General features: G+C 46.7%; 1 protein-coding gene across 1 annotated transcript in view; it reads right to left on the bottom strand.

The window, feature by feature from the left end:
* DDX18 (DEAD-box helicase 18) overlaps positions 1–23,504 on the bottom strand; it is a 44,935-nt gene that overhangs the window by 4,615 nt on the left and 16,816 nt on the right. Inside the window, exons 8-13 of the mRNA XM_033946512.1 lie at positions 20,589–20,728; positions 20,296–20,457; positions 18,572–18,724; positions 16,329–16,442; positions 16,167–16,223; positions 1,008–1,185 (exon numbers count right to left, since the gene is read on the bottom strand). Of these exons, the coding sequence (XP_033802403.1) occupies positions 1,008–1,185; positions 16,167–16,223; positions 16,329–16,442; positions 18,572–18,724; positions 20,296–20,457; positions 20,589–20,728 (804 nt within the window). The remainder of the gene's footprint in view (positions 1–1,007; positions 1,186–16,166; positions 16,224–16,328; positions 16,443–18,571; positions 18,725–20,295; positions 20,458–20,588; positions 20,729–23,504) is intronic.

Below are 23,504 nucleotides of genomic sequence, written 5' to 3'. Positions count from 1 at the left end.
GAAGAAACCAGAACTTGCATCAGCCACTGACCAACTGACTGGGTTAGCAACGGGGCAGGAGCGCGGAAAGCTCGCTTCTGCCCGCTGCACCTCTGGACCACTAGGGATCGGCAGAGGAGGTATGACGGACAGGGGAGGGTGCAAGGACTAGCGGCTGCCCACAATAAGTCTGGGAGGGGATGCTGGCCCGAATATAAACCAGGACCCCCATTTTGGGGCCAATTTTTGGGCCCAAAAATCTCAGTTTATATTTGAGTATTACGGTAGTAAGTAAGGGAACGAACGAGAGATTTTGCTAGCAGATTTAATACCTTTTACAGAGGGAAAGAAAGTTTATATATATATATGAATCATTTCAATCCCCTGTAGCAACCCACTCCACTCTGTAATACCTCTGGAAATGTCTAGATAACTTCTTATGTAATCCGCCTTGAACCGTAAAGTAATGGCGGAATAGAAATCACTAATGTAATGCAATGAATGGTTCTACAATCTGAAGTTCTCGAGGAGCTTAAAGGTAGAGAAATCAAGGAATCAAAGAGCCCATGTAAAATTTAAAAAAAAACTATGCAGGCACATTTAAATCGAAAAGGGAGGCAATGGAAGCTCCTCAGCAAGAGTGATGCACGATCAAATTTTGTTTTCCCAAAGATCAACCTTGTGGCGGTATTTTACTTAAACCAACATAAATGGAATTATAATAGTCCAGTTGCCAAAATGATGGACTGGACCAATACTGCAAAATAAAACAGGCGACAACTCTGGCTTTCACAGAAACTCCAGCAGTGTAAGCCCTGAATTGGAACTGAAACCTTCAGCATAGAAATATGTGGGACTTTCCAACTGAGACCACTGGATAGACCTTCCTGAATTATATTTTGAGAGTATTCCTATGCTCTTTCACACCCTACAAAATCAGAACACACTGCAATTTTTGTTTTATGACAGTTTTTTCAGTTTCCATAAAATTCAGCCAAGTGAGAGATTATCATCTAGAAAAAGGATACTGAGATCAACATATGGGGGCACCCTGAAACCGAATGAGAGCGCAGCCTTGAGCAGGTCCAAAGTGTTAACATTGTAGATTTCTTTGTGGGAATGGGAATCGTAGGCCCTGATATATGCCTTGTATGCTTCTTGGGCAGACTTGTGCAGGTAGTAATTCTTCTCAATCAGCTTTTCCAGCTTGAGACAAAACAGAGTATAAAAGGATTAATATAGAACAGAAAATTAAAATGGTCAAAAAGTTAAGTTATAGTGAGACAGCAGTTTTCTGTTAAAATGTCTGTGTTCGTTACAAAGTTCTTTCCAATGAAATTAAAGCAGTCTCGGCATGTGATTAAAGGAATTAAACAGGAAGTCAAATACTGTTTGCCTTTTCATTGGCTTAAGCCCTGAACATCAATACTTTGAAATATAAGATTAAGTTAAACTTAATTTTAGCATTTATACTGTTCCATCAAGGAATTTGCTCATTAACTTAAACTTGTTTTGGGTTCACAGTAATTAAAACTTGCAAGCTCTTGCCTGTGTTGTATTTATGGTTTCAAATACAGAAGATCTGACCTTCAACATATATTACCATATTTTCACTCACGTAACACATGGAAATTGTCAAGTGATATTTAAAAAATAAACAAGAAAACCCTCATATAAACATGCTCATGAATATACTGCATGTGCTATATGAGTGAAAAACAAATATTGGGGCCTTTCCTCCACTCTCCCCCCTCCCACAGTAACCGACACAACCTGCATCTCTCCTTCCCCTCCCTCTGCAGTCTTCCTCACTTCGTTGCTTTCTCCGATTCAGCAACAATCCAGGCAGGCAGCCTTGGGTGGCATCGGGGAGCTTTTCCTATGGTGCAACTTCCTTTGTTCTCGCCAGATGAACATAAGAATTGCCGCTGCTGGGTCAGACCAGTGGTACATCATGCCCAGCAGTCCGCTCACGCGGCAGCCCTCTGGTCAAAGTCCAGTGCACTGACTGAGACTATCCCTATTAGCGTACGTCCTTGTTCAGCAGGAACTTGTCTAACTTTGTCTCGAATCCCTGGAGGGTGTTTTCCCCTATGAAGGTCCCTCGATGTCGCCCAAGGCCGCCCACCTGGATTGTAGCTGGATCGGAGAAAGCAACGAAGTAAGGAGGACTGCAGAGGAGGGGGGAGAAGGGAAAGGGAGCGATGCCATGTAAAAAAAAAATCCATACAGCATACTCACATTATAAAAGCATATGCAGAGATGGGAGAGATCTGGTAATTGCAAGAACACTTAGAACACACTTATTATGTATGTGTGAAAATACAGTAATTCCTCACGATAGAATAAGCTCAGTCGTGTAAGAAAACCTAATTATTTGTATGCCAGGTAAAGGAATTTTGAGAAAGACTTTTCATGAAGCTTTTACATGCATAGTAGCATTTTTCCAGTATTACTGGTGATTAAATTCAACAGTATTGAAAAACCCTGCAAGCCACTTTTATAGGGAAAAGGTCACCTTAGCAACAATGCTGGTTAGCTAGAAAAGAAAGAAAGCTGGTCTCAAAAAGAAACAGCTCTGATGTATTAAGATTCAGGTTCTTCATCTGGGACTTTTATATTCACTTTTACCTACTACAGACCCTCTCTTCTCACTCACTTAGTAATCATGGGTCTTTATAATCTTTCCACCCATTTCTCAAAATCCATGAAAAGTAACAATCACTTGTTATCAGTAAAGTGAAATAAAGGAGCAGTCAAACCTAAATTTAATTTAATTTTAATTTAATTCTTATATACCGCTAATAACCGTGAGGTTTCTAAGCGGTTTACAAAAATGATGCATTACAAAGATACAATAGATAAAAATAAATAAGATAGGTACTTGGAAAATTTCCCTAACTATTCCAAAGGCTCACAATCTAACTAAAGTACCTGAAGAAACAATTTATGAAAAATAAAGATAAAAATATAAAGACAGAGGTAGAGATAGAGATAAATATGAATATTCCAATAAGTAATATATAAATAACTATTTTACATCTTACAATTGAAAATATTCTAACATCAGCAAATATCAGGATACAATTATGAAGAGGGAATTTTTAGCAGACAGGGAATGTGGATACCTAGTGTGAGGAAGAAATTCAGGATAAGGTGTTGAAGTTATGTTCGCTGGAGAGTGTCTGGCTAGGACAAGAATTTCTTAAACAAAGTGGTCTTTAGTTCTTATTAGATTTAACAATACTGCTAAAAACACTTCCCTATCTGACCTTTCCAGTTGCACACTAAAGGAATGTGCTTGGACGATCCGAGCACAAACTGACAATGGCTAATGGCAGGGAGAAAGAGAAGGAGAAATTAGGTTCTTACCTGCTAATTTTCTTTCTCTTAGCTTGTAGACCGGTATAGTTCCTTACGGATGGGTATTATACCTCACTGCTACCAGCAGGTGGAGACTGAGAGCAAACTTGTATATCAGTACAGCTTCCCCTCTACTAATCCAGTCTGCCGAATAGTCAAGCAGAACCTAGGAAAATTCTTAACTGAAAACCAGTAAAATACACTCCAAACAAGAGTGTAAAAACAACAAACATCTGTAAACAACTGTTGGAATATGTGTAGAACTGAATCCTGGAGATAAAACACCCCCACAGCTTACCATCTAAGCCAGTGGTCTCAAACTCAAACCCTTTGCAGGGCCACATTTTGGATTTGGAGGTACTTGGAGGGCCTCAGAAAAAATAGTTAATGTCTTATTAAAGAAATGACAATTTTGCATGAGGTAAAACTCTTTATAGTATATAAATCTTTCCTTTTGGCTAAGTCTTAATAATAATATTGTAATTTATAGCTAAAGAGACATATGATCATGAAACTGTTTTATTTTACTTTTTTGATTATGATAAACATACTGAGGGCCTCAAAATAATACCTGGAGGGCCACGAGTTTGAGACCACTGAGCTAAGCCATCACCGCTGTTCTTAAGTCTCCCTGGTCCTAGAAAAATAGTAGAACCTGCAGAAAGATTCCAAAATCTGCACACGAGCAAAAACCCGCAATCACTGCAAAGACACATAGGGTGGGGAACTATACCAGTCTACAAACTAACAGAAAGAAAATTAGCAGGTAAGAACCTAATTTCTCCTTCTGTATTGCTTGATAGACCAGTATAGTTCCTTACGGATGGGACATACCAAAGCAGTCCCCATCAAGGGTGGGTCCCCCGAAGGGCCAACACCAGAATACGTTCATCGAATACCGCATCCCGATGCGCTTGAACATCTACACGGTAGTGTCGGACAAAGGAATGCAGAGAAGACCAGACTGCAGCCTTGCATGTATCCACTGGAGACACTAGAGAAGACTCAGCCCAAGAAGCTGCCTGACCCTTGAGAAATTCCGGAACAGGCTTCTACTTCAGAAGATAAGAGGAAGCAATAGTCTCTTTGATCCAGCGCACAATAGTAGCTTTAGAAGCACCATCCCCCTTACGAGGACCCGCTAGAAGGACAAAGAGATGATATGATTTCCTGATCTCCTGGGTCCTCTGCACATAAGAGTGAAGGACCCGACTGACATCCAACTTGCGCAGCTGTTGTTGCTCAGAAGTGCCCTCCCGACTACCCATCACTGGGAGGACTACAGATTGATTGACATGAAAAGGAGAAACTACTTTTGGCAGAAAAGAAGGAACAGGCCTCAAGACAACCCGCCCCCTAGAAAACTCCAAGAAGGGAGCCCTACAAGAGAAAGCCTGCAGCTCAGAAACACATCTAGCTGAAATAGTGGCCACCAAGAAGACCGCTTTAAGAGTAAGGTTCTTCAAAGAGAAGTTGCCCAACAGTTCAAAAGGAAGGCGCATTAGAACTACCAGAACCAGATTCAGATCCCAAGAAGGAACAGAGGGCCACACGAGAGGCCTGAGCAACTTGCCCGCCCACAAGAAGCAAATCACATCAGGATGGTAGTCAAACACTGACCGTTCACTAACCCCCGAAAGGCTGACAAGGCCGCAAACTGAACCCAGAGAGAAGACCAAGCCAGTCCCCTATCCAGGCCATCCTGCAAGAACTCTGATGTTAGGCAGGGAAGCGCAAAAAGAGACCACTCCACGCACATCACACCATTCCTCAAATAGACACCAAACCCTCACATAAGCCCGAGGGGTGGAAAGCCTCCGAGACCCCAAGAGAGTTGAGATCACTTTATCTGAATACCCCTTCTTACCTAGGCAACCCCTTCCAAGAGCTAAGCTGTAAGACAAAAGGGACCCAGATCGAACATTGGAATGGGACCCTGAGTTAGAAGGTCATCCAAGAGAGGCAGAGGATCCGCATACCATGGTCGTTGAGGCCAATCTGGAGCCAACAGAACCACGAGGCTCGGATGGCGAATTATGCAGAGAAGAACTCTGCCCACTAATGGCCACGAAGGGAACACATACAATAGCTCCTCTGTTGGCCATGGTTGAACCAGAGCATCCAGGCCCTAGGCCTGACCGTCTCTGCGACGACTGAAGAAGTGGGGTGTTTTGGCGTTGACACTTGTGGCCATCAGGTCCATGAGGGGCTGACCCCAAGACTGCACTATCAACTGAAAGGCACCTGGCTTAGACACCACTCTCCGGGATCTAGCATGTGACGACTTAGGAAGTCTGTTTAAACATTCTCCACACCGGCTATGTGGGATGCTGATATTTCTTGAAGGTGTGACTTCGCCCAGACCATGAGCAGAATCGCCTCCTGTGCCAAAGTGCTCCTGGTGCCCCCCTGATGATTGACTTAGGCCTCCGCAGTGGCATTGTCCGACAGAACCCTAACTGACTTGCCCATCAGAAAGAACTGGAAGGCTAGCAACGCCAGACGGATGGCTCTGGTCTCCAAGACATTGACTGACCAAGACGCCTCCTCCATGGACCAGGTGCCCTGAGCTGAGTGACCTAGACACTGAGCTCCCCAACCGAGAAGACTGGCATCGGTGAGCAGCACCATCCACTGTGGCTGGTCCAGACTTGCCCCTTGAACACAATGGGGGGTATGGAGCCACCAACGAAGACTGCCCCGAGTTAAGCCCAGAAGCGGAACAGGGTGATCCAGACTGTGTCTCTGAGGCGACCACCTTTGTAGAAGATCATACTGAAGAGGACACATGTGGGCTCCTCACATGTGACCACCTCACGACATCAAGGGAGGCTGCCATATACCCCAAGACTTGGAGGAAATCATTTGCCTGAGGACACCAAGACACCATAAGCAGGCAAATCTGAGATTGTAATTTGTTTATCCGGGCCTCCGGAAGAAAGACCTTCCCCAAGGAGGTGTCGAACAGGACCCCTAGATATTCCAGGCACTGAGATGGAGACAACCGGCTCTTGGCAAGGTTGACTAACCATCCCAGCTGTAGAAACTCCACCACCTGAGCCGTGACTCGAGTGCTCTCCCTGAATGACTTGTCCCGAATCAACTAGTCGTCCAGGTAGGGATGAACAAGAATGCCCTTTTTTCGCAATGCCAGCGCGACGACCACCATCACCTTAGTGAAAGTCTGCGGAGCTGTGGACAGACCAAAGGGAAGTGCACAGAACTGATAATGTTGCCCCAAGATCGCAAAGTACAGGAAGTGATGATGGGAGGCCCGAATGGGAATGTGCAAGTAGGCCTCAGTCAGATCTAGAAAGGTCAGAAACTCCGCTGGCTGAACTGCCAGAATCAGAGACCGCAGAGTTTCCATGTGGAAGGAAGGCACGTGAAGAGCCCTGTTGACCCCCTTCAAATCCAGGATGGTTCAAAAGGTCCCTTCTTTTATTGGCACCACAAAGTAAAGTGAGTACCAACTGTGCCCACTCCTGCGGGGGAACTGGAACTACTGCATGGAGATCTAACAATTTGAAGGGTCTGGTGAAAGGCCTGCTGCTTCCACGCCACCTGCAAGGGAGAAGCTAGAAAACGGTATGGCAAGGACCAGGCGAACTCCAGAGCATAGTTGTTCTGGATCACTTCCAGACCCACTGATCAGACGTGGTGATGTCTGCCCACTGTAGATAAAATTCTCCCAACCGTGCGCCTACCGGAACCAAGATGGGCATCAGCAAAGAGTCATTGGGTAGGACAGGCAGCAAGGGGCGCTACCTGCACCCCGGCGGGCCCCACGAAAGGCCTGCATGCGCTGGAAAAATCTGCCACTAGAGAGCCCAGAAGATGGAAAAGAGGCAGCCCCTCTACCAGAGCGGAAGCGGGGGAAATCACGCCCACGAGCAGCGCTACCTCAAGCCAGCGGCCTAAGCCTATCCTCAGGCAAATGGGGCACTTTGGAATTAGTGAGAGCCTGAACCAACCTGTCCAGGTCCCCACCGAACAAGAAAGATCCTTTAAAAGGAAACTTTGTCAACTTAGCTTTGGACGCCAAATCTACTGACCAAGTGCCACCACTCCAAAGGCAAAGACTTAGCAGAAGCTCACAAGAGGTCATACATGGCATCCAAGAGATAAGAAGCACCCAATTCGATTTTGGCAACCTCTTGCTTTAGCAAGTTTCAATTCACCTCTTTACTGTCAAGAACATGTTAGGCCCAACGAAAACACACCCAAGCCACTAGCCCGCCACACATCGCTGCCTGGACCGACAGAGCTGTCACATCAAAACTCTGTTTAAGGAGGGACTCCAACTTGTGCTCCTCTGGGTACTTCAAGGCCGCACCGCCCTCAACAGGCAAGGTATGCCTTTTAGAAATGGCCTAGACCACTGCGTCCACTATGGGTGACTTCAAAAGTGTCCCTATCCCCTTTAGGAATGGGATACAGGCGAGCCATAAAGCACGTAAATCGAAAAAGGGCTTCCAGGACCTGCCACTGTGCGAGCATATCCCGAATATTCTAATGCATAGGAAAAGAGCAGGAAGCAGAGCAGATCCCCTTAAGCAAGGGGTCCACCATATGCGGAGGCTCCAACACGGTGTCCTCAAAGTGCAAAACCAAGGAAACCTACAGAATTAATTCATGAAGCTCTTCCCGCTGAAAAATGCGCACCACAGATGCATCTTTGTCAGCTGGGGGGTGCTCGAAACCTTCACTGGTGGAATCCAGCCCCCCAAGAGGATCCTGGAATTCTCCCCAAGGGTCCAGGTCCATATCAAGTAAATCTTGCTCCTCTGGGTAAAGAGACCCTAGGGCGTTTAGTTGAGAGAGGAGTAGAGGGGGGAAAAAACCAGAGATGTGTGGGGCTTCACTGGGGAAGACATTGAGGGAACTCCCCCCCCCCCCCCGAGACCCCCAGAGTGGACACGGAACCTACTGCCGCCAGCACATAAGATTTACAATGTGCCAACAAAAATTCAGGGGAAAAGACCCCCGGCAGCCCCAAGGGACTCCCTGCCCCATCAGGGGATCCTGCCATACCTTTCCCCTGTATTTCCAGAACAGGGGGAAGGTCCCCTGACATAACAGAAATGAAGGAGGATGTTCCTGCAGAAATTGGACCCGAAACCACCAAAATCAGAGCTCCTATGGCCTGCTGCGTCTGAACAGCCTGGGACTTTCCTGACGCTGAGAATGAGGAACCGACCGATGCGAAAAGGGAATCCTCAGTCGTTCCGGCGACAAGGGAATCCTTTTCTCCCTGACCATTGGTGGCTGGGAACCCTCCGCGTGGGCCTCGAGGGAAGCCCGGGTTTACCCGTGATCCGAACCCAACTCGCGAGGTACCTGCAGCAGGGTGCCCTGGCCGCCGGCATCCGCTGCCAACGAGGTTTCCCCACCACTCCAGCCTGCACAAGCCGGCCGCGAGTACCTCGCATCTGAAGCACAAGGTAAAATTATGGTCTTACCTGTTAATTTTCTTTCCTTTAGAAGCAGCAGATGAATCCAGACTAGTGGGTATAGCTCACATCGACCAGCAGGTGGAGATAGAGAACTGATTAACAGTTGGCCTTAAAGCCTGGTGTTCTTTCTGTTGATTCAGTTATGCACTCTGCCCAAGCATCCCGAAAGGAGAATGAGCCGCAACAAAACTCCATTCCAGTAGAAACTGTGTCTTTCTCTTCTTGAAATTATCCTATGTCTCTCTTTTGTACCAAAAAATTTTTTTTTTTTTTTTTTTCAGCAATGAAATAATACACTTACCAACCATAGCCCCAACTAACCCAATCAACTAAACACCATACACACAACCAGTGCCTTTTGGGGAGGGGCTCTGGATTCATCTGCTGCTTCTAAAGGAAAGAAAATTAACAGGTAAGACCATAATTTTACCTTCCATAGCAAAGCAGCAGATGAATCCAGACTAGTGGGATGTAGCAAAGCAAACTCAAACTGGGTGGGACGCCAATGCCGCCTCTGCCAGCACTGCCGCGCCAAAACTCGACTCTGAACGGGCCGCCACATCTAAACGATAATGCCGTGAAAAAGTATTTGTCGACGACCAAGTGGCCGCTCGGCAAATCTCCTCTAAAGACATCCCCCCGGACTCCGCCCAAGAGGTTGCCAAAGCCCGAGTGGAATGAGCATGAAGGTGCTCCGGTACTTTCTTCCCTGACAGCACATACGCTGAAGCAATAGTGTCCTTGACCCAACGCGCAATGGACGCCTTAGACGCCGCCATCCCTTTGTTTTTCCCCGCGAAAGCGACAAAGAGATGGTCCGACCGACGAAAGTCATTCGTCACTTCCAAATAATGGAGAAGCACACGGCGTACATCTAGCAGCCGTAAAGACAAAAATCGTGTCCCCCAATCCTCCCTCCGAAAGGATGGAAGGAACAAATCCTGGTTCACATGAAAGGCAGAAATAACCTTCGGCAGGCAGGACGGCACCGTACGCACCGACACCCCAGTCTCCGAAAAACGCAAAAAGGGTTCTCTGCAAGAAAGCGCCTGCAGCTCCGATACTCGCCTCGCTGAAGCCATTGCCACCAAAAAAACTGTTTTCAGTGTGACATCTTTTAACGTGGCCGCTGACAGGGGCTCAAAAGGTGCCCCCTGCAACTTCCCAAGGACGAGCTTAAGATTCCACGTTGGACAAATACGCTTGACCGGCGGGCGGAGATGGTTCACCCCCTTGAGGAAACGGACCACGTCCGGCTGCGACGCAAGAGCCGATCGATCCACCGGGCCCCTGTAACAGGCAATGGCCGCCACCTGAACCTTTAAAGAGTTATAGGCTAACCCTTTTTCGACGCCCTCCTGCAGGAAAGCAAGAATAGCCGGCAGAGAAGCTTTGAAGGGCGCCACTCCCTGGCGACTGCACCATGCCTCAAAAATCCTCCAGACTCTCGCATAGGAGGCTGACGTCGAAAGCTTCTTGGCCTTAAGCAGAGTGGCGATCACCCGCTCTGAATAGCCCTTCTTTTTTAGCCTTGACCGCTCAATAGCCAGGCCGTAAGACCAAAGCGGCCCGGATCTTCTATCCATATCGGACCCTGCGTCAGTAAGTCCGGCGTTACCTGGAACGTCACCCGCTCGCCCACCGACAGCTGAATCAGATCTGCGTACCACGGCCGACGCGGCCAATCCGGAGCCACCAGGATGACTCTGCCGCGAAAGCGAGCGATGCGCTGTAACACTCGCCCTATCATGGGCCACGGCGGGAACACATACAGAAGGGAATTCGGAGGCCATGGGAGAGCTAACGCGTCCACCCCCTCCGAACCCTCTTCCTTGCGTCTGCTGAAGAACCGAGGCAACTTCGCATTGCGGGACGAGGCCATGAGATCCATCTCCGGCAAGCCCCACCGACTGACTAGCCGGCCGAACTCTCGAGGAGACAACTCCCACTCTCCTGGGTCCAGAAGATTTCTGCTGAGAAAGTCCGCTTGCACGTTTTCGTGACCTGCAATGTATGCCGCCGAGAGAAGCGGCACATGCCTCTCCGCCCATTGAAACAAATTTCTCGCCTCTTCTGCTAACTGCGGACTCCGGGTGCCCCCCTGCCGATTGACATAGGCGACCGCCGTGACACTGTCCGAAAAGACTCTGGTCGGCTTGTCCTGAATCAGTGACTGAAAAGCCAACAGCGCCAGCCTGACCGCCTTTAATTCCAACAAATTGATGGGCCACTGGGCCTCCTGGAAGGACCACATCCCCTGCACTGACGCCTGCAGGCACTGGGCCCCCCAACCCCGCAGACTGGCATCCGTGGTGACCACTACCCAGTCTGGCGTGGCCAACGGCATGCCCTTCCACAGATGCAACTCGTGGAGCCACCACTGCATGCTGTGAGCTGCTCGACGACTCCATGGGAGACGCACATTGTAGTTCAGAGAAGCTGGGGACCAGCGAGAGAGCAGAGACTGTTGTAAGGGCCTCATGTGGCTCCGCGCCCAGGGGACCACCTCCAGAGTCGCCACCATGGAACCCAGCACTTGGACATAATCCCAAACTCGCGGTCTGGCCGTCCCGAGAAGTAGGCGAATTTGAGCCTGCAATTTCTCCCCCCGGTCTCGGGGTAGAAACACCTTCCCCAGAGCCGTGTCGAACCGCACCCCCAGATGCACCAACGACTGCGACGGGGACAGAAAACTCTTGGGAAAGTTGACAATCCACCCCAACGACTGTAGGAGCGAAATCACACGCTGAGTAACCGCCACACTCTCCTGGCTGGACGAGGCGCGGATTAACCAGTCGTCTAGGTAAGGGTGTACCCGAATCCCCTCCTTGCGGAGGAAGGCGGCTACCACCACCATGACCTTGGAAAAGGTGCGGGGGGCCGTTGCCAAGCCAAAGGGCATTGCCCGAAACTGATAATGCTGGCCGAGAATCGCAAACCGCAGATACCGCTGATGCGGAGGCCAGATCGGAATATGGAGGTATGCCTCCTTGAGATCGAGGGACGTGAGGAACTCTCCCGGTCGTACTGCCGCAATAACCGAGCGCACCGTCTCCATCCGGAAATGGCGAACACTGAGAAATCTGTTGACTCTTTTGAGATCCAGCACCGGCCTGAAGGACCCCCCCTTCTTTGGCACAATGAAGTAAAGGGAATATATACCGGTGCCTACTTCTTCCGGGGGCACCGGTACCACAGCCCCTAGCTCGAGCAGTCCCTGAAGAGTCATCCGGACCGCGTCTCCCTTGGCCGCCCCATTGCACGGGGACACCAAGAAAGAATCTACGACGGGAGAGGCGAACTCCAACTTGTACCCTTCTTGAACAATGTCCAACACCCACTGATCTGACGTGATCGTGGCCCACTCCGCCCGGAACTCCGAAAGCCGGCCCCCTAAGGGAAAGGCGGAGGGAGCCACGCCCCCGTCATTGTGGAGTGCGAGTGGCTGGGGTACGCGTGGACTGCCCCGACGAGGGTCTCGTCGTACGAAAGGAACCCCTCTGCTGAAACCTTGGCCTCGAAGCAGAGGACGAACCAGCAGCCGATCTGAAGAAAGGCTTACCAGACCTGGATCTCCGAACATCCCTGAAGCGCGGTCTCGACGATGAGGGCCTCACCGGGGGCCTAGCCCTATCCTCCGGTAAACGCTGAGTTTTGGTATCCCCAAAATCCTTCACCAGTTTATCTAAATCTTCTCCAAACAAGAAACCCCCTTTAAAAGGGAGCCGTACCAGCCGAAGCTTAGAAGCAGCATCGGCCGCCCAATGCCGTAGCCATAGGGATCTGCGAGATACCACTGAAAGAGACATCTGCTTCGCAGACGCCCTAACAATATCATATAAGGAGTCTGCCAAATAAGCCAAGCCGGACTCCAAATCTGCCAGTTCCGCATGGACAGAACCTCCAGCCTCCGTTAAATTATCTGACACCACTTGCGACCACTGCAGACATGCTCGTGCCGCATAAGAACTGCATATGGCGGCCTGCAAGGTCAGTGCCGCGACCTCAAAGGACATTTTTAAGGAAGATTCAATCTTCCTATCCTGCGCATCCTTCAACGTCACTCCCCCCTCCACCGGTAAGGTAGTCCGTTTGGTTACCGCGGCCACCAAAGCATCCACCCTGGGCAATCTAAACTTATCCAGTTCAGCCGGGTCCACCGGATACAAGAGCCGCATGGCTTTTGCCACTCTTAAACTGGCTTCCGGCGTATCCCATTGCGCCGAGATCAGCTCCTGCATGGCTTCATGCACCGGAAAAGCCTTAGGTGGTCTCCGTGTGCCCGCCATCAGGGGATTACCTGATACTGCAGTATCAGCCTGAGAAATATTCAGCCCCTGTAAAGCCTTTGAAATTAAGGAAGACAATTCTTCCCTATGAAATAACCGTAGAGCGGACGGGTCATCCACTTCTTGACCCGGGGGATCCCCTGCATCCCAATCCAGGACCTCCCCCTCCTCCAACGATTCTGGAAGAGAAAAAGGGGATCTAGCCAGAATATCCTCTGTTTCCACGGTCGCGAGCCTGCGCTTCTTTGCACCCAGCGCCCTCGCTGGCGACCCCACCGTGCCCTCAGCCGGTTTGCCTGTCTCCCCAGGCACCACCGCCGACGTTGAGGGCACCGGAAGGGACACCTCGACCACTGGCACCGGCGGGGCGGGCTGCGCACCCTGTAACAAAAATGCCCTGTGCAGCAGCATCACAAATTCCGGCGAAAAAGAACCCCACTGAAGGGCCGCTGAACCGCCCTGCTCCGGGCCGGGGAGCGGGGCCGCGACTTCCGCCATTGCTCCCGCCTCCCCCACCGCCGCTGAACTCCCCCCTGCTAAGGAAGAGCCTCGCAGCTCTGACTCACCCTTGCGTGCCGGGGACATGTCCCGTGCCTCTGTTACCCGGGAAATCGCCAGCCCACAAGCCTGCAACAAAGCCCCTTCAGCCAGGGCCAGCTCACACTCGGCCGAGCAAAGGCCCGACGGTGCCCTGCGCGCTCCACAGCGCGAACACCTCAGACCGGCCTCCATTGCCATGCCGCGTTTCAGCGCAGCTGCTGTTTCCTTTTTTTTTTTCACACGCGGCAAACGCCGCCGACTCCCGACTCCGCCCCCAACCGCCCCTACAGTCGGGAACGCGACACCCAAGCCCCGAGGCAGGGAAAACACTCACCCCTCTGCTCCCGCGATCCTAGACGCCAGGACACAGCTGGTAAGTGTACTGCAAGCAAAAGCACAAATTGCCAAGCTCAGCATGAACAGGAAGTCGATTCTTTTTTTTTTTTTTACTGGAATGAAGAAAGACGACTCCTGCAGGACCAACAACCCCTCAATCACCCGGAGGGGAGGGTGGAGTAGGGACCTGGGGGGGCCCAGGTGTAACTCCTAAAGCCGGCACCACTCAGCCAGGCACCCCTATCCTACTGAAGAGACATAGTCTCAACAGAGGAAGTCCACTGAACACCAATATCTCCGGCAGCATCCAGAATCCAAGAGCTAGAGGGCTAGCTCAGTCCCTGCTGGGAGATAGAGCAAAACTGAATCAACAGAAAGAACACCAGGCTTTAAGGCCAACTGTTAATCAGTTCTCTATCTCCACCTGCTGGTCGATGTGAGCTATACCCACTAGTCTGGATTCATCTGCTGCTTTGCTATGGAATGAGCACTTTTTGCCTTTAAAAGAGCTCATAGTGCTGAAAACCGCCCTAGTTGTAAGAAAAGTGCCAGTTAGTTGAGAAAAGACAGAAAAAGGTAGTTATAAAGGGAAATTAGCCCTTTAGACCGGCAAACCTCAGGATTTTAGTTGGGTTGGTTTTTGTTTTTTTTTCCTACGAACAGACTCCACGGCTCTCAATGCTGGAGGGCTGATAACCAGGGGGCCAGGCTGCCGGCTGAGACACCTCTACAAAAATATAGGGAGGTGGAAGAAGGGACCTAGCACGAGACTTGCCGGGTTTAACACCCCCTAGGTTGGACGGATCCCCAAACAGGACCCGCCCAAGCTCTATCCAGCACAAAAAGGGGAACCAGGAATCCAAACACAAAAATCCAACAGTGCTAAGAGAAATTAGCCTACCACCTGCTACCAGAGACTGAGGAAGACTGGATTAGTAGAGGGGAAGAAACTGTACTGATATACAAGTTTGATCTCAGTCTCCACCTGCTGGTAGCAGTGAGATATAATACCCATCTATAAGGAACTACAGTACGGGGGGGGGGGGGGGGGGGTTCCATTCCAGGAACCCCTGCGAATTAAAAAAAATCATGAATATGGTTTTTAGGCAGGGGAGACAGGAGAGGGCAGCTGGAGAGGCAGGAGGGGGCAGCCGGAGTGCCGGCGAGTGAAGGAAATCACTCGCTGTATGCTCATACCGCCTCTTTCCGTACTATAGTCGAGCCTCACCAATCAGGAGCCGCTTTGACACGCAGCTCCTGATTGGTAAGGCCCAACTTTAGTACAGGAAGAGGCGGTCGGAGCATACAGCGAATGATTTCCTTCACTCGCCAGCGCTCCAGCTGCCCTCTCCTGCCTCTCTAGCTGCCCTCTGCCTCCCCTCCCCTCCCCTCCCGCAAACTCACGGGGGGAGCACTGTATGCCGGTCTTCAAGTGATGCAGAAAAACTAATTTCTGTAAAGCAAACTTGGCCTGGCAACACCAATGCTCTACAATTCTCCACATTCCCACAACAGTACTTCCATCTGCTGACAGAAAGGGAGAACAACCTGTACAATCTAATTTCAGGGCAGTGTGATCTTCTAGCTCCTGCCCAAAGGTTCAGGCTAGTTTTGCAATGAGGAGCACTAAAGAAAAAGAAAGGAGTTAGAACCTTAATGCCTTTTTGTGGTTACAATCAGAGTGGCTTGCATACCACTTATGAGGGATGCTGCGAGAGGTTGTAGCAGCCATTTTAGAAGGCAGCTGTGAAGAAGCAGCACTCCTGCCACAAAGTCCTCCCACTGGACTATCAGGTACTTCGGTAGGCCTGGAGGAGAACTGTGGGGTTGGGAGAGAGATTAAAGTGTTGGGCCTGGAGAGGGGAGAGAAACTTGGCTATGGGCTGAGGGAAGGGGCAAGGGAGGGAAGGTGGGACAAATGAATGGCGCAAAGACCTGCAAGGGGTTGGAGAAGCAACAACTTGCGGCTCTTTGTAAATCTTGAGTCAAAACATTTGTGTTTTTAAGAGTGAATATTACTGTATTAAAATTACTCCCGACTTAGCCCATTGGTGGGCAAAACATGGCCCTATTGGATCCCTTTTTTACATTATATCTTTCCCTGATGAGAATAAACTATTTTAACCTTTTGATGTGTTGATTTGCTCTTCTTACTTCCCTATACTAAAAATGGCTTTTAAACAAAAAACAGAAAGAGTCATACCTGTAACTGAATGTCAGAAATTTTACTCCAGGAAAATTCGAATTCACTCAAGGGTACCTGTGAAAAAAAGTAAAATACAATTTAGAACAGCAAACTGAATACAATAAAAAAAATATTGAATATGACAAAAAAGTCTTAAAAACAAAAGAGGCTCTTCCTTACTCTGGCTTGTTTCAGGTAGCGCAGGAATCCTAATTCTTCAGGCCTTAATATCAGCAAAGCATGCCCTCTGCCATTGATGCCTCTGGCTGTCCTACCAACACGATGGATGTATTCCTTAAAAAAGGGAGGAGAGAAGATCAACCAAATGAAAGTCAACTAAAATCAAAATTTCTACCATGTTATGTACTGGTGTTTAGGGGAAAAACACTTTCAGTAAGCTATGACAAGGTGCATGTGAGCAGAATTTCCAGGTCTGGAGATTAGAGAAATAGGAATCACAGAGGAGATGAACTAAACGACACGAAGTCCTTTTTAGCGACACTATTCTATTCAAGTAAAAACTTGAGAAAATCTATACTTGTTTTCAGCAAAACCGCTGTAACTACAGTTTCTGCAGTACTTAAATCATATTATATATCTGTTGGAGTGTGTTTTTTCTATTGGTATCTTGTCACATTAAAGAAACATGATGGCAGATAAAGGCCAAAAACCCCATCAAGTCTGCCCATCCGTAGTAACCATTAACTTGTCCTCTAAGACAGTTATTCCCAACCCTGTCCTGGAGAAACACCAGGCCAATCGGGTTTTCAGGCTAGCCCTAATGAATATGCATGAGAGAGATTTGCATATGATGGAAGTGATAGGCATGCAAATTTGCTTCATGCATATTCATTAGGGCTAGCCTGAAAACCCAATTGGCCTGGTGTTCCTCCAGGACAGGGTTGGGAACCACTGCTCTAAGAGATCCCATGTGCCTATTCCACATACTCTTGAATTCAGACACAGTTTCTGTCTCTACCACCTCTTCCGGGAGACTGTTTCCCACATCTACCACCCAGCTGCCATAAGACAAGCATCACAAGATTAAAAGGTGTGTTGAGGTATGCCAAAGCCTGGTTATGAATATTTTAAAATTGGGGGGGGGGGGGGGGGGGGGGTTGTCGTCTTTGGAAGGGGTAGAGGTAAGAGGGTGGTAATCAATGTTTAATGTTTACAAAATATACTATTATTTGTAAATAACTGGAAAATCAGCTCAATATCAGAAAAACCAAGAGCACAAAGAAAACCATCAACTTTATCCTCTATAATAAAATCCTGTCAACGTGCTTTGTCCTTCCGTGCCAAATTTGATTTCGGGCGCGTGGGGCGACTTGCGACAGCAATTTTATCGGCGGTTTGATTCCTGCACTTCCGAGACGCCTCTTCTCACCTCCCGACCAGCAAACACAGCAGCCGTGGGGCATTTGCTAGGCCGGCCCACTTCGATAATGCGAGGCTGCCTGGGCTAGTGGATACTGCACAGGGGGAGCAGGGAAAGAAGGCCTACTGCTGGATAGGGGGATCAGGTAAGAGATGCTACTGGACAGGGGGCGGGGGTAAAAGGAAAGGAGAAGGCCTACTGCTGGACAGAGGGAGCAGGGAAGAGGTGCTGTTGGACAGGGGAGGGTAAAAGGAAGGGAGAAGGCCTACTGCTGGACAGGGGGAGCAGGGAAGAGGTGCTGCTGGACAGGGGGGGGGAAAAGGTATGGAGAACGGCTGCTGCTGGACAGGGGGAGCAAGGAAGGGGTGCTGCTGGACAGGGGGTGAGGGGCTACTGCTGGACAGGGGGGAGTAGGCAAGGGGTGGTGGTGGACAGCCGAGGAAAGAGAGAGAGAAAAAGAAAGACAGAAAGCGGCCAAGGAGAGAGAAAGAAAGACAGAAAGCGGCTAAGGAGAGAGAGAGAGAAAGACAGAAAGCGGCCAAGGAGAGAGAAAGAGACAGACAGACACACATCTATTCTAGCACCCGTTAATTTAACGGGCTTAAAGACTAGTATTTTTATAAACAGATATAATCAGAAGCCTTAATTTCATTTTGAGACAGAGTGAATCTGAAAGTGGAAAACGATGCATTACAAACGATGCGTTACAACTTGTAGATTAAGGCTTTATCATCCCTTGCCTTTACCAGCTCATTCTGTTTCACCTGAAAAACTGTATTGTAGTTCCCTAAAGCTAATGAAGACATGCAGTCAGTTAAGCAGATAAAAAGGTTTCATCTTGTTTGTTTTGTTGGTTGACATTTATTTCTACGTATTTAAGTGGGTTCAAGTAGCAATCACATACATTACCATACAAAACAAAGTGAAACTGGTCAATGGACCAAGGATTATGTACCACAGCACAGGACCAATTCAAGATGCCTGCTGCTGTCTTGCTAGAAATATTAGAGAATGAAATATCATTTTAATTCACATAGTTTACCTTTGGATCATCAGGTGGGTCATACTGTACAATCCAGTCTATCTCAGGAATATCCAGCCCTCTGGCAGCTACATCTGTGCATAACAGTATTCCAGAATCTGCGTTACAGAACTGGAAAAATGTGGTGGTGCGTTTGGTCTGCTTCTGCTTACCCTAGATGCACAAACAACATGAACACACTATTATTTCAATCTCTATAACTAGCTATTAAAGCAGATTTTCTTAGACGTGTGACTATAAGGAGTGGTGCAGTCCTAGATATTGACAGATGCTGGCACGTGAGGGAATTCATCTGGATCTTTCCTCCTGGAAGCTTAGTCTATGGACTGGGCTCTCTGGCAATGATCCCTCTAAGGATTGGCCAGGTGCATGCAAAATTTTTCTCATGTGAGCGACAAGTTCTAAAACCCCAACAATTTTCCAGATGTGCAAGTATTTTTGTGCGCAACCATGTAAAATCTGTGGGTGATGCTCCTAAAATATATGTGCGATTGCTCATGTGTTCTGCTTAGAGGGAACATAGTTCTCTGGTTTAGTGGGCCATGCCCTTTGCTTTCAGGGATGATCTATGGTCTGCTCTCCGATTGAATGACTTCTAGGAGTAGTTCCCAGAGCTTCAGCCTGCAAGCTTCTTTCTAGCGGAGCTGAGCTTTTCACCTTTAAGAATTCTGTGATGATTCCTTATGGAATGGGGGACAAGCTGGTCTGTGCTGCCTCCTCCCTCCTCTATTTCTTGGATTTCTGTTCTTTAAAATATGGCTGTTGGTGTGCTGTTAACATTTTTTTTGTTGGGGAGGGGGGAGAGAAGAAAGCACGGCAAGAGAAAAAGGCAAGATAGGAAGGGAAAATTTTGTCTACTCGATTGCAACAGGAGTCTATGGAGGGCAGAGGGCCCAGCAACTGTGATTCCAGGTGGGACAGGGGAGGTATTTGAGTGAGGCGGTGGTCTTAGCCAGAAGATGGGATTAGAGAATGACACGGTGACAAAATTCATCACCGTCCCCGTCCCCACGGGAAACCATCTTCATGTCATTCTTTAAGGAGAGAGGGAAGAATCAGAGTATAATTGGGCACAACCACTGACCCGCAAGCTTTGCTTTGAAGAATGCTGGTGTAGAAGGACTGAAGTTGAAATAGACACTAGAAAATGACAAGGGATTATTTCCCGCGGTTATCCGCAGGGACGAGAACGGTGATGAATTTTGTCACCGTGTCATTCTCTAGATGGGATCCCCCAAGTACAACAGATATTGTGGCAACTGCCAAAACATGTAAAAGGAGCCAGTACCACAGCAGGCTCCTTTTACATGATGCTGTTCAGGAGCCAATCAAAATGGCATACAATCTGAAACACAGCAGTTTAAATAAAATATCTATCATCGAGCACAATCATAAGAAAATAGGTAACTCTTCAAGGCACTTTTTCAACATCCAAAACAGAATATCCATAACCCTTAAAACTGTAACTAACACTGAAATGGTAGACAGTATAATTCCTTGAAAGCAGCTGATAAACTTTCATTCCTTTTTACTTCAGAAATGATCCTGGCTGCTGTTATTATAACTCCCTTCTTTTTTTTTAATCTAGAAGACTGCTACATAAAGAATTACGATAGACTAAATGTGAGGTCACCAAGTATTGTGAAGTTAAATGTTAGGCTTAAAATGAGAGATTTTAAAGAGATGATTAAGCCCCCCCCCCCCCCCCCAAGGAGGATACTTACATGAATGGCCATAACTGGTAGATCAATATAATTGAGGAGCTCATAATGGTACTTCACAGACATACATGAGGAGAAGAATACCATCATCTTCTTCTTGCGGTTCTTCTTGAGGAAAGTGAAAAGCAGAAGGAACCTCTTTTCAGAAGGACACACCACATACCCCTGAAAATGGGTTGAAGTATTTATAAGAAATAATTAAAAAAAAAAGTGATGACCGTGGTACAGATGGGTAATACAATGTATATATTCACATTTAATCGAACACACCTGTCACTATTTCTGCTTTAGATTACCTGTTCCAGGCCTTCTACTGTGGCTGTATCCTTGTCATCATCAACACCAACATACAATGGCTCCTTTTTCAAAGAAATTCTGGCTAAATCTTCAACTTTGCGCGTTTGAGTAGCAGAAAAAAGCATAGTCTGTCTGCGTTCTGAAAAAAGTGTTACGTTATTATTACCACTTGAAAAGATATCCTTGGACTCTATGCTTGATTTTTTTAAAAAAATATGCTTCATACTACAATATAATGAAAAGCTTTTAAATTACATAGGTCCAACATCTTTACAAACCCTCCTCTTCTTCATACACAAAAATGGCTGATGCATCCCATGTTCCTCCAGAAAAGTCAATTGGCTGCACTAAAAGGTCCCTGTAATATGCTCACCCTAGTTATGTATTTCAGTGTTTCTGGGTCTTGTCACACATTATTAAAGGCCACTTTTTTTTCTTCCATGGAAGATAGTGAAATATCAACTTTTGATTCAGGTTGTGGAAAGAATAGTTGCTCGACCAAGCTAAAAGTCATATTTCTAGTACGATCTTTTGTGCTGAATCCAAATATATCACTCAGATCATTAGTGTATGCTTTGGTGTATCACTGGGGGACCAAAAAGTTGATGAAAATATGTTGTGGAATGCACAGGCAAATATTCGACACAACATAGTCCTTGACAGAAAACACAATAGGAACAGAAGAGATTAAGGCCAGTTACTGCCCCATAAACATTTAAGCACACTGCACTTGTATGAGAACTCTTTTATGCAAATTGTTATCTATATTTAATAAACTAATTAATAGGAAAATAAATATCTGTATCCCGTGATGAAGATCTTCAACAATTATACTAGTCACAGCTCTACTTGATTTAAACTATATAATAAAATCCTTTTCAAATTAAAGTGAAGTGCTCAGACCTTATAACCAGTGCTTTAGTGATGTCACTAAATTGAGGTTAACAAAAAAAAAAAAAAGGGGGGGGGGACAGGGACTATAGATTGAATGGCTTACAACGGCTTATTTTAACTCACCAGCACAAGTTTTAGGCACTTTATCATCATTGAGGAATAACATTATACAATCAACCACCCGGCAAAGATAAGTACCATATAGGATATAACAACGCACGTGGAGTGCCTTGTGTATATATTAAGGGTGGTCAGGGGACAGTGAAGGCGATGATGGTCCCCTTGTTAACCTCAATTTAGTGACATCACTAAAGCACTGGTTATAAGGTCTGAGTACTTCACTTTAATTTGAAAAGGATTTTATTATATAGTTTATAAATCAAGTAGAGCTGTGACTAGTATAATTGTTGAATATCTATATTTAATGTCATATCAACACTGTACATCCTCCAATCTCTTTCTTTCCTGCACCATTTGAAAGAGCAATTTTTTGGCAATAAAACTCATTGAGCCCACATTTTTGACCTGCTATTCTTGAGCTTAAAATAGGCCTGAAAGTCCACATGAAAGTATAAGTTTTCAACCTGCATTTATTGTTAAAATATGTTGGAGATGTAAACAGGCACTGGAATGAGAGAAATTTTAAATTGAAAATAACTTTCTAATAACTACATTTTTATTAGGATGTAAAATTGATGAGATCAAATAACAGTATGGTGAGGAAACAGTAATAATTTCAAAAGATAAATGTGCTACATAATCACTTCAAAATGCCGCTCATCATGCAGACAGCCCGAGTACAATGCCTTGAATCTGTTGTCAATATTTGACAACATAGTTTGTGAATAGCTGTATTGCCATCCTGTTGAGGTCATCATTGGAGCTTCAAGAAAATGCGGACAACAATCTATAACTATCTGCATCATTAGCAAGAATAGAAAACGTTGAAATAAGAACTTGAAATGTTAATTTTGAATATTATTTCGACTATATTAACTTGTAAACCAAAGCACATTGATATCGAATAAGTTGCCTAGTTAGGTTTTAGGCCATGGCTACAATGTCATTAAATTTTTATTAAAATTGAAGATGTGCAGCTAAGAACCTTTATTGAATTTGCAATGATCACCAACAACTAAAATGTCCATTTTGAAGGGCCATTTCCAAGAGTATGTGAAAGCAGTGGATGTCGTATCCTGGAGTTAGCACGGCAAGCCCAACAAGCTTAGCTGCACCATGCAATTTCATACCTTTAGCTCCATTTGCATATTACATAACAGGATGCCAAAGATGCTCTTTTTTACCACTGCATGTATAATGCGTGTGAATAATGCATGCATTTGAGAACCAACTTCTGGCCAAAGCAAGGCCAGGTCAAATTTAAAACAGAATGGCTTTTGTAGCAAAGAAGAGACGCTATTTCAAGTGATATAACAAATTAAAAAATTGTACGATGTACAGTTGAGATATTTGCAACCAAGAAACGGCCAAAATTTTTATAAAGCACTAATATCATTTCTTTGTGTAATTATATATTTGCTTCCAATTGGCTGCAAAGCCTCTTAATGCAAATTCTATGTGCATGTTCAAGTGCCATGACTGCTGGTATAGTTATGATGAATTGAAATACAGGTCAGGAGCACTGAGGAGTCAATGTAGAAATTACATTTTTTATAACATTTCTGCCTACTTTGCTGGCACATAAAAGGGGAGGTCAACTAATGTTACACTCCAAACTCTGCACATGAAGTTAGTGCCAAGGATTGTATCAATTCACAAAATTTAAGTTCTCTTGGAGGCTTGTTGGACAAAATCTGCCATCACGTTATACAAATACACATTATTTTGTATGTAAACTTGTAACCTGTTCTGAGCTCTTCTGGGAGGATGGGATATAAAACCAAATAAAATACATACATTTTGTGTTACGTAGAGCACAGTACTCTGAGAGTGACCTACATTCGACAGCCTCTGGATCTCAAACCAATAGAGATTCAGCTGAAAATTTTTACATGGTTTCA

The sequence above is a fragment of the Geotrypetes seraphini genome, chromosome 5 (assembly GCF_902459505.1).
Source record: "Geotrypetes seraphini chromosome 5, aGeoSer1.1, whole genome shotgun sequence".
Taxonomy (NCBI): domain Eukaryota; kingdom Metazoa; phylum Chordata; class Amphibia; order Gymnophiona; family Dermophiidae; genus Geotrypetes; species Geotrypetes seraphini.
Note: the sequence above shows the minus strand (reverse complement) of the source record. Positions and strands in the feature narration are given on the sequence as shown.